The sequence below is a fragment of the Triticum urartu genome, chromosome 4 (assembly GCF_003073215.2).
Source record: "Triticum urartu cultivar G1812 chromosome 4, Tu2.1, whole genome shotgun sequence".
NCBI lineage: Eukaryota > Viridiplantae > Streptophyta > Magnoliopsida > Poales > Poaceae > Triticum > Triticum urartu.
In genome coordinates, this window is record NC_053025.1 from 152,878,553 (window position 1) to 152,890,552 (window position 12,000).

The window sequence follows — 12,000 nt, forward strand, 5'->3', positions numbered from 1 at the left end:
TCCATCAACGGCATCAGGGCACACAAATCAAGCTCCCAGCTCCCAGCTCAGCTAGTTGACTACCTGCAAATTTGGTGACAAGGTTGCTAGGTGGATGAACAGTCACTCGATCATGGTGGTACCGTCGGTGTTCGCCGCCTTCGACAAGGACGGCGACCGCAAGGTGTCCGTGTCCGAGCTGCGCTGCTGCATGGCGGCGTCCTTGGGCGAGGACATATCCGAGGAGGAGGCGGCCGTGGTCCTCGCGGCGGCGGATGCCGACGGTGACGGGCTGCTAAACCAAGAAGAGTTCTCGAGGCTAGCCACCGGTGCCGATGAAGAGGACGACGTGAGGCGAAGATGCCTGAGGGAGGCGTTCGGGATGTACGCGTCGTCCTCCACGGAAGACACGACAACGACGATGATTACGCCAGCGAGCCTGAGGCGGACCCTGAGCAGACTGGGGTCGCACGAGCTGGGCGTGGAGGAGTGCAGGGCAATGATCTGCAGGTTCGACCTCGATGGCGACGGCAAACTCTCGTTCGACGAGTTCCGGGTCATGATGATGGCCTGATCATCGACTCTCTTCTTGGCATTTTTCTAGACAGATATAATGTTCAATTAATTCATCGATCACATATGTATGTACAATCATGTGTTCATTCATTCATTGTTTTGCCCGCAGATCGCTAGTAGGAGTATGTTATAGTAGTAGCTGTCCACATGAAAAGATAATATATATGCAATCTCCTTGAAATAGGCTTTTGCCCCGCTTTATAAATAAAGCAACTGTTCATACAACCAGCATTCGAATCTCTGATCAAGAACGACGGCTGGGGCAACAACATAATCATACCCAAAAAACATAAGAAAAATAATAAGAAAAAAAACACATAGTGGCTGCCGCCAAGCGGCCCTACGAAGACGACAGTCGACGCGTTGTAGTCAGAAGCGCATCCATCATGAGGCCGAAACGATCACGGTTACGCTACCTCAAGAGTGGGTGCCGATGTTGTAGAAAAGTCCATAACATCGCCGTAAAGATAAGACAGAATTAGTGAGAATATCTCATATAGTTTGTGGCCTTGATCTGGAGGAACTCCACGAGGTCCAGAGCCTCACAATCGGCCCCAGTGCCTCGCGAACAAACGTCCAGAGGACCTGCGTCGCTGTACAGGAGAATAGGATATGTGTCCCATTCTCCGGTATCACGCATAAGGGGCACAAGCCATCACCTGGGCCATGTCACTTAAGTACCACAGTCTCCGAAAGGATGCGGTCGCGTAATAGCTGCTACACAAAGATCTTAATCTTCAAGAGCAAAGGGCCTTTCCACAGGGGAGAAAGCCATGGGGTGGCAGCTGACTGGCATAAAGCATGGTATGTCATTCTCATCGAAAACTCCGCCGCGGAGATAGCCGCCAAGACACGGTGTCCGATAGCCTGGTAACACCAGTGGTAGGGCCGCTCGGAATCTAGTCCAATTGTCACTCTCTGCCTGCCCAAAAGTACGACGGAACCGAATATTGCATTGTCTAGAATGGAAGGCCCTGGACATAATTAATAGCGGGTCCGCACAGATCGAGAACAAGTCAGCGAAACTCACTTTGAGTGGCTCGTTATCCAACCAGGGGTCCGGCAAAAATTGGGTTCCATCCCCATTTCTTGTGGAGATGGAATCCCTAGATGGATGTCCTCCTTGATCCTTTGGATGGATCTCCAGAACTGTGACCCTCCCAAGCGGGAGCACACCTTGAGAGGCTCACCCCTAAAGTATTTTTCCTGAATGAGCTGTAACCATAGGCCGCCCTCACCATGTAGTATCCGCCAAACCCAGCGCAGCATTAGCATGACGTTCATGCGGCGGGAAGCCATAATGCCGAGGCCACCACGGTGCTTGGGCATACATATGTCCGCCCACTTGACCATGTGATACTTTTGGCGTCCATTAGCTGCCTGCCAGAAGAACCTAGCGAGCTCCTTATCGAAAGAGCTATGAATGCCCTCTGGCAATATATACAACCCCATGTACATGAGGAGGCTCGCTAGGTTAGCACTGATAAGGACCGATTTTCTCCCTGTGGAGGCAAACCGCCTACGCCAGGGCTCGGCCCAGGATGCTACTCGTCCCACCAAAGGGTCAAAGGCACTCATCAATATCTTCGAGTCAACCATCGGCATTCCTGTTGGGCAACGTAGCAGAAATTCAAAATTTTCCTACGTGTCACCAAGATCTATCCATGGAGAGACCAGCAACGAGGGGAAGGAGAGTGCATCTACATACCCTTGTAGATCGCTAAGCGGAAGCGTTCAAGAGAACGGGGTTGATGGAGTCGTACTCGTCGTGATCCAAATCACCGATGATCCTAGTGCCGAACGGACGGCACCTCCATGTTCAACACACGTACAGCCCGGTGACGTCTCCCATGCCTTGATCCAGCAAGGAGAGAGGGAGAGGTTGAGGAAGACTCCATCCAGCAGCAGCACAACGGCATGGTGGTGGTGGAGGAGCGTGGTGATCCAGCAGAGCTTCGCCAAGCACCGCGAGATATGAGGAGGGAAGAGGTAGGGCTGCGCCAGGGAGAGATCAAATCGTCTTCTATTGGGCAGCCCCAAAACTCAACTATTTATAGGAGGAGGGGAGGAGGGTGCGCCCCCTCTAGGGTTCCCACCCCTAGAGGGGCGGCAGCCCTAGATGGAGGGGGCGGCCAAGAGGGGGAGAGGGGGGCGCGCCCTAGGGTGGGCCTTAGGCCCATCTGCGCCTAGGGTTTCCCCCTTCTCCTCCTAGCTGCGCCCTGGGCTTTGTGGGAGGCGCACCAGCCCATTCAGGGGCTGGTCCCTTCCCACTCTTGGCCCATGCAAGCCTCCGGGGCTGGTGGCCCCACTTGGTGGACCCCCGGGACCCTCCCGGTGGTCCCGGTACGTTACCGATAAAACCCGAAACTTTTCCGGTGACCAAAACAGGACTTCTCATATATAAATCTTTACCTCCGGACCATTTCGGAACTCCTCGTGACATCCGGGATCTCATCCGGGACTCCGAACAACATTCGGTAACCACATACAAACTTCCTTTATAACCCTAGCGTCATCGAACCTTAAGTGTGTAGACCCTACGGGTTCGGGAACCATGCAGACATGACCGAGACGTTCTCCGGTCAATAACCAACAGCGGGATCTGGATACCCATGTTGGCTCCCACATGTTCCACGATGATCTCATCGGATGAACCACGATGTCAAGGACTTAAACAGTCCCGTATGCAATTCCCTTTGTCTATCGGTACGATACTTGCCCGAGATTCGATCGTCGGTATCCCGATACCTTGTTCAATCTCGTTACCGGCAAGTCTCTTTACTCGTTCCGTAACACATCATCCCGTGATCAACTCCTTGATCACATTGTGCACATTATGATGATGTCCTACCGAGTGGGCCCAGAGATACCTCTCCGTTTACACGGAGTGACAAATCCCAGTCTCGATTCGTGCCAACCCAACAGACACTTTCGGAGATACCTGTAGTGTACCTTTATAGCCACCCAGTTACATTGTGACGTTTGGCACACCCAAAGCACTCCTACGGTATCCGGGAGTTGCACAATCTCATGGTCTAAGGAAATGATACTTGACATTAGAAAAGCTTTAGCATACGAACTACATGATCTTGTGCTAGGCTTAGGATTGGGTCTTGTCCATCACATCATTCTCCTAATGATGTGATCCCGTTATCAACGACATCCAATGTCCATGGTCAGGAAACCGTAACCATCTATTGATCAATGAGCTAGTCAACTAGAGGCTTACTAGAGACATGGTGTTGTCTATGTATCCACACATGTATCTGAGTTTCCTATCAATACAATTCTAGCATGGATAATAAACGATTATCATGAACAAGGAAATATAATAATAACCAATTTATTATTGCCTCTAGGGCATATTTCCAACAGTTCCCAAATATGTTATAGGGAATGAGGTCAATCTGCAGTTTAGGTTCTCTGTAATCCGTTGTTGTTCCTCCGCTAGAAATCCCAAGACATTGACCTCACTCGATCTTATCAAAATTAATCTTTAGTCCTAACATAGCCTCAAAACAGAAGCGTGGGAATTTAACATTCACGATATCGAGGTCTGACTTCTCCACCATAATCATGCTGTTGTCAGCATATTGTAAGTGGGTGACCCCTCCACCAAGGATCAAGTGACCAACTACCCCGGAGAGGTGACCTGCCATCCTAACTTTATCCATGGTGCTTGCTAACACATCAACGACGAGGTTGAAGAGAAGCGAGGAAATCGGATCCCCTTGCTTCACTCTTGCAGAGGACATAAAGAATGATCCCACCTCGTCATTAATATTAATATTATTTTTGCTACATATAATTTATATTTTAATAGTGAAAAATATGATTAGAATATAACCTAAAATACAAGGGAACTAGTAAACCAGGACGTAGATAAGACTCGGCAGAGATGAACATGAAGGTGACCAATGTGTGATGCATTAATATCATCCGTATCGTAGCACATGTAAAATGCTCATCAAATTAAGTGGGAACTAGTTACTCCAAACACGTGTCAAATGGAATCTCGGTCCACCTTCTGAAACATATCTCACGCATACTTGAAAGACCCAGACGAAGACCGAAAAAATAATTACATTGGAGTAAAAAAATAATTTCATGAAAGCACCTCACGAAATTTATTTAACCATATGTATAGAGGTAGAAATATTTTTTTTAGTTTTCACTCGTTTGTCACTCACAGATAGATCAAACAATAGGATTATTTGACTTAACCACCTACCTACCATGTCAAGTAGGCTATGAAATAATGATGATCAATCGACATGAGGTGTACGTTCCGTCGGGAATAGAAATGAGAAGATAGCACAATGCCGCGTCATATCCATGTGAGATTACGAGAATCCCGCATGAGAGCAATCATCTTAGTTGACAGAAATGACATGAAAATAATATACTCCCTTCGTTCCTAAATACAAGTTTTGTTAGATATTTTAAATGGACTACAATATACAAATGTATGTGGATATATTTTAGAGTATAGATTCACTCATTTTGTTTCATATGTAGCCATTTGTTGGAATCTCTAAAAAGAATTATACTTAAGAACGGAGGGAGTATTATCCTTGCTGGAAAGAACATGGAAATAAGCCATCGATGAGGAAGGGGGAGTAACCGGACCTGCCTACAGGCCAGCATTTACTACTCCCTTTGTTCAGAAATATAGTATGTTCTATTTTTTTTTTGTAATTACTCCCTTTGTTCAGAAATATAATATGTTCTAATTTTTTGTAATCAGATGTATATGGACATGTTTTAGTGTGTTTATTCACTTATTTCATTCTCCATGTAATTTATATTGAAATATTCGAAACATATTATATTTGTGAACGTGGGGAGTATAGGTTTAGGATCTAGTATCCAGGATTTCACCATCTAGCATCGTTGCCTATGTCATAGTGAATAAGTCTGCTTCGAATTTGTCCCCAACACAGCGATCTCCTTCAAGGTTAGTGATGGATTTGAGGTTTAGGGTTTCAACAAATAAATTTGCTCTGGATCTTGCCCCGGCGCGACAGACTCCTCCTAGGTTGGTAGTGGATTTGGGAGTTAAGGGTTTTGACTAAAGGTGGTGCGGCGCCGGTGGTGCTCTCAGTGCGGATTTTTATTCACCATCTTCGCTATCGGGGTGGTGCGCTTTGGCGCCGCTACGGAATCTAGGAGATTGAAAGAGAGTGGTTGCTCGCAGGTAGCACCGGCGGTGAGCTGGAAGGCAAAGGGACAAGAGCTGGGAGCATGCAAATCTGGATCCTTCTGATTCGATGGTGCGGATGCAGCCTAGTAAAGATCGGTGACTTCCGGTTGCATGTGTGCATCTACTTTGTTGTTTCAGGAGTGGCGTGCAAATCTAGCGAGTGAAATACGACGCATCATCGTCATATGGGGGATGAAGATATAGGAATCCCAAGGGCGGGTATGTGATTTTCATTTACCCGAACAGTCTTTTTTCTAATATTGGTATTCATGGATGAGGATTTGAAGCTCTCGGGTGCTCCAACCCCCTATATGAATATAGGATTCAAAAAAATACCTGATTTTTTTTAAAAAAAATCTAGAATTTTTTCATATCAAACCTGGGTGCCCGATCTACTTCCATGTGAAGTTTCGTGAAGAAATGGCATATGTAGTATTCTCAGTAAATGAATCAAATAATTTCTATGTGTAGAAAAACTATTTGGATGGATCGTAGATCGGACTGTATTTTCTTCGCCACGGATATCATGCATGCCATTCTTAACGAAACTAAACATGGGAGTAGAATGGGCACCCAGGTTTTATGTCCCAAAAATCCAATGTTTTTTAAGTTTCCTGGTATTTTTTGAATTTAATATTGACATAGGGGGTGCGTGTAGCACCAGAAGCTCCTGTGTATTTTTCCTAGTATTCATCTATTAATATATAGTTGTTGCCTTGTCACACACCATTCTGGCCTTGACCTTGCCTTTACTTTCATCACGTAAGAAACACGATATTGATCGATTCATAAGTCTAATGGGCTGACGCGCAATGCATGACATCCCTTGCGGCGTCATTAGTAAACTGTCTAGAAGCGGTAATCACCAAATTCCTTGTGTACACAAAAGCGAGCTAAGCCTAGGTTCTTTGTAGCAGAACCAGCCCATTGAAAATCAAGTCGTAGATCTGACACTAATGCTTGCATATTTTCTGAATTTATTTTAGACTTTTCAGTACTATTTTTCAATGGTATGACATGCTTATCGACTATGAGGTACATGTGACGACTTTATCAATCTCAAGATCTGCTGAATCGGTGGCTCCAAGGTACTAATAAAGGTAGAGTTTGCGTGCTTTTATTCATAAGAGTGAGAGTGTGGTGCATGTTGTGAGCATATATGTATATGTTGTGTTCCTTAAAACGAAGTAAATTTCTTGTAAGGTAGTTGACACGCAAAAAGAATTTTCGGTGTCACGCCTTTTAAAATTTGATTCATTTTATTAAAATGAAGAATATAATTGTTTGATAAATTAGCAGAAAACCAGAGAAATTTGTTACAACACGTCCGTAAGACAGGAATTCGACCGACCTGACCACCCACAAGATCCACACACATTGTCATAGAGAACTAGTGGATGGGGCGCGCCCTGGGCGCGCCTCCTGAGGTGTGACTCTGCGCACTTTTCTTGCCATTGGACTTCTTAACGTGTTTGTACAGTGCAAACGTGATTTCTTTCTTGCAGGGACAGCGCACTTCTGTCAGTGGCTAAGAATGTATAGCAAATTAACAGTGATTCTGGAGTGATGCACATGTGCGCACATTTACAAATGGAGTATCTGTTCAACTACAATTTACATAGTAGTGACTAAGTATCCCTTGAACTACAATTTACATGGTAGGGACCGCTCTAATTAGTCCTGGCTATTTGATTAAGATTAGCATAGAATCCACTCAGCACTCGACTTGAATAACCATGAAAAGCAGGTACTAATCATCTTTGAATCCTGCAAAAAATGTTATCTTGTAAAATGGAAATCAATTAAGTCATAATGCTTTTGTATTACAATTAGAAAAGCCAAAGTAACACACTCTAAATTACATATTACAGAGAAAGAGTGAATGTGTATCTTACTGATCCAAATGAACATGCTACAATATCAGACGTGCACAAAAAATGGTAAGCAGCAGAATAGGTCAGTGCATTCTAACTGTATGTATAGGTTGTGTGACAGACGACACCATCTATCAGAATATCAAGTCATGTTACCAGGCAAGTGTATCAGTAATTTGTGTTATTGCTTCTAATCAACCAGACATTATGATCAGCAGCTTTGAGGTTGTAAAAAGGGAAAGTAATATACATTAGGTAGCTATACATCTTGCCAAATCATCAAGACGCTAGTGAGGGCAAGTGATTCCTAAATTCAGAGCTACATTTTTTTTACTGCCAAACAATTTTTTGCTTAAAGAGGGATGTTCTAAATTGCATCAGAACTTGAAAGCACATCAGATACTAATTAGTACAACAACAATATCAACCAGTATAGATGGCATATTAGATATACTCGCCCCGTTCAGAATTACTTGTCACCAAAATGGATGTATCTAGAACTAAAATACATCTAGATACATCCATTTCAATGACGAGTATTTCCGAACGGAGGGAGTAGGAATTTATCTATTTATCAACTAATTAGCAATTGGCGTGATATAGGAATTTACGTATTCATCAAAGACTAATTAGTAAGGCAAGAACATCAAGCAGCAGATGACGTGTTTGATATAGAAATTTATCTATTCATCAACAAATTAGCGTGATCCTGGAGAGACAGAGTAGCATTATTGTATGGTAGGGCGTGTTATATTTAAACCTGGATCTGCAAAATGCAATGAAATAATCGATCAAATAAATCGGGGGGGGGGGGGGGGGGGGGGGGGGGGGGGGAGCACAACAACATAGCCAATCGCACCTTCCTGTAGCTGTAAATATCTTCATTGTGTGTGATGATCATATTGGGAAAATCTAGCGAAAGAGGAGAGGAGGAGCAAACCTGAAGCAACAACCACAACAAACAGGATCACCAGGGGCACCAAACAAAAAAATTTGATTTATATAATGTTGTGGCATGGTGATTCAGAACTGATAACTAAGATAATGCCATGGTCCCTTGACATGGTTCAATCTTCAACTCCTAAGTCAATTCGACTAAGAAAATAATAATAAATTTTAGCTTTGTAATATGACTAAACTTTCTAAACAAAGGCCAGACTTCTCGATGTCTGTAAGAATATAAACACTCGTCCAACATTTATCCATGATCTAAATAATTTACTCTAGCATGTTTTCTCACGCCTTAATAAAGAAAGCTTTCCTGTAGTCCTATTCTTAGGTCTCACTTTAACATCCTCTACTATGATAGATTGATAGAACAAACCACTTCCATTTTGAAGCACATACCTTTTGTATACCTCTTCCATTTCTTCTTCTTGAAGACCTTCCCTGATGATCCAAGTGTAAGGTATGACATGATGTTGGCAATCGTGTCAAGTACAGACAGAGCCATCCACGCTGACAATGATCATTGCCTGTAGAAACAATATGACCGCTTGAGCAGAAAAACACATTTACAAAAACAGCGACATGGTCACTATTCCCGTACCTCTGGGACAGGGCAAACAACTTTGCTCCTGTGAAGAGAAATGTTGGAATATCACTGTTAACTCTATTCTCCTGGTTGGAACAAGAAAAATGATTAACAGCACATTGCGTATAGTGAACTGTATTAAAGTACTGAACACTTCGATAAACAAGAAATTCTCATTAAGCCTACTATAGGAAGTCTGATCATTCCTATAAAGGAAAACAGGAAAGAGATTACAGTGTACACATCATGGTCACTATTCCTATAAATGACATGTATATAATCATCACCATCACATAATTAAGTACACAAAGACACCAACACGAGAAATTTTAAAGAGGATACCATATTGTAAAATAAATGCCATCTGGCCAGGAAGAAACATATCATTTGCCTTTATCATGCTTTGTTGTTGATTTACTGTCCACTCGTAGACAGACTGCAATCAATGAGAATGTCAATCAGTATTCATTTTATGTTGCATAGGGTCTGTGCAAGTTACACTGATAAACATAAATGAATTATACATTTGCAATTGCAGTGCAGCCACAACCAGTACCACCACTGTTAGTGAGGATGGATGTTGTTGTATGTACATCATATCCTATTATCTTTATTTCCGGGCACCAAAATCTCCAACAGCAATGGTACAATTAAAAAAAGTTCAGGGTGAAGAGTTGTTTTTGTCTTCCAATTTCCAAAATCAGAGAACTACAACAACACAATCAGTCTAATTGAGAAATACTCAAACAGTTAGTAGCACCGATCTAGTAGAATATGAAGAAGAAAGGCAAAGATACAACAATTCCTGCAGCTAAATTCAGATGACACAGAAAATTGCAGTGATACATTGATGCTAAGATTTTGGTATCATATAGACCACTCGTATACGTAGATAGTGGCTGGTGACAAGAGTTTTTGGGAACCAGACATACTCTGCATGCATGGACTCATCTCCTGGTAAGGAACTAATTAGGGTGAGGAAAGATGCACGCAGCGATATAATTACTAACCCTTCTTGGACCTTGCAAGTGCTTCAGCCACAGTATTCGTATCAGTTGATTCAATATCTGCAAAAGGAAGCATAACAAATACAATGACCTTACGAACTGAAACCATATGGTGCATTAATACTATGTTATTAATAGCCAATAGGCAAATGCAAAGTAGAAGCGTTTGGCTTTCCTCTGATGTGAATGGGAAAGTACACCAACACAGAGCAAGTACTACACTGTAGCATTACAGTGTGCAACCAACTAACAGTATACGACGGTTGATTTGTGCAACTGTGGGTCTTCTTACCTGGAAACGTTTCACAAGCTTTCCCTATTCTTCTCCAGTACTACACTAATAATAAGAAAAGGTCTTCTTACCAGGAAACGTTTCACAAGCTTTTTTTTTTTGAAACAAAGAAGGTGGCGTTTCACAAGCTTTTCAAGGCACGCTACTAAATATGATGTGATTTTTAGTTGGTTTTAGTTGGTACATATGATCTCTTCTGTGGATTCGTTTGCATACTGAGAATGACAAACTCAGAATAGGGCGCAGCAATTCATACAATGGTTACAACAAACTATTGGGTTTTCTCTGAGAGGTTAATTGAGCTCATCGAATGGTACTCCCTCCGTATCAAAATATAAGATATTTTTGGACAAAGGAGAAGCTATATTTAGGCCGAACCTGCATGGTGCAAAGAAAGGCACGACTCAAATGAAGCCCTATAAATTTTGGACAAAGGACAGCCTTGGACACACTCAATCTCACCCAGCATTCAGAACATGTCATCAACCAAATTTGCAGTACTGAATAATTATTTACTTCTCACTACTGAACTATCATTAGGTGAAAAGTTAAAAAAAATGTGCGTGAACTGAAAAGGCATATACCATATTGGAGAGCCTCTTCCTATGTTGGTGTTATTCCAGCGGAGTAGATGTTCCTTCCGATAGCAGCGCCACATGAGCTTCCTCATCTCGTCACTCTGAACCGCATTTCCAACACCTTCACACCCAGAACAGACGAGGAATCAAAAAATGCAAGGCAACAAATGGATATCAAAGAGAAAACCCAGAAGAAGCCTGCAACCGCTGCCATCTCGTACGTCACCGCCGCCACCGAATATGCCGTGCCACATACCTCATATCCACGGATCCGCCACCTGCGGCCAATCTGCCTCATCAGCCGATCTGCTCCAATGGGAGGAGGTACAGCGCAGCAGCGCGGGCGCATCCGACCGGATCGATCTGCCGCCTCCCACGCCGTGGCAGATCACAAATCGAAACCGCCGCCACCTCCCAGGTCGAGGCAGATCACAGATCAAAACCGCCGCCTTCTCCTCCGACCGCCTACTCCCTCGACGCGCGGTGAAATTGGTGTGACTGCCTCCTCTCCCGCAGGTGATGCGAGGCGAGAGGAAACGAGAGAGAGGGGGGGGGGGGGGGGGGGGGGGGGGGGGGGGGGGGGGGGTAGGTCGCGTGCGTGGGATTCCTTAGTGGTGAAGATATTTACCTTGGGGAGGTGCTATCTGGTGTATACGCGAGCAGCAGCCCTTTTTTGCATCGTAATTGATTTTTCACTGACATCAGGCCCGGTAATGAAGCAGGGACCACCTTCAGAGACCAACACCCAGCATCCAGTCGAGACGCCCCACACGCACAAGCCTTCCAATTGGCCACGCACCACACCAGGATCTGCTTCCACGAACGAGATTGGCCATTGGGCAGCCCAGAACAGTATGCCTCGATGACGTGTCTATCACCCATGATCGCCCCCCTTCTGCGCACGTTAATGCGTTTAATAACTCCGTCGAGGTTGCCTGCAAACTGTCATTGTCATTA

The 12,000-nt window shown here is 44.1% G+C and overlaps 1 protein-coding gene and 1 long non-coding RNA gene across 5 annotated transcripts; one reads left to right on the top strand and one right to left on the bottom strand.

Moving 5' to 3' along the window:
• LOC125553717 (probable calcium-binding protein CML25/26) lies at positions 1 to 764 on the top strand. The gene has a single exon (XM_048717451.1). It carries the CDS (start codon positions 95 to 97, stop codon positions 551 to 553), a length of 459 nt encoding a protein of 152 aa, XP_048573408.1. The 5' UTR covers positions 1 to 94; the 3' UTR covers positions 554 to 764.
• A 6,485-nt stretch (positions 765 to 7,249) lies between these two features.
• On the bottom strand, positions 7,250 to 11,596 carry LOC125551180. Of its 4 annotated transcripts, none has more exons than XR_007302232.1 (9): positions 11,300 to 11,596; positions 11,050 to 11,164; positions 10,177 to 10,233; positions 9,691 to 9,874; positions 9,509 to 9,602; positions 9,182 to 9,252; positions 8,980 to 9,107; positions 8,492 to 8,572; positions 7,250 to 7,525 (listed from the first exon to the last, which is right to left on the bottom strand). It is a non-coding gene; the product is annotated as an uncharacterized LOC125551180 (long non-coding RNA). The 4 variants fall into 4 exon arrangements; XR_007302233.1 differs by adding an exon at positions 8,393 to 8,398 and having other exon boundaries at positions 9,691 to 10,233; XR_007302231.1 differs by lacking the exon at positions 9,691 to 9,874.
• Between the last annotated feature and the right edge of the window lie 404 nt (positions 11,597 to 12,000).

Excerpts from the sequence above, each read along its gene's own strand:
- LOC125553717 (XM_048717451.1), top strand. The coding sequence starts at position 95 with ATGAACAGTCACTCGATCATGGTGGTACCGTCGGTGTTCGCCGCCTTC.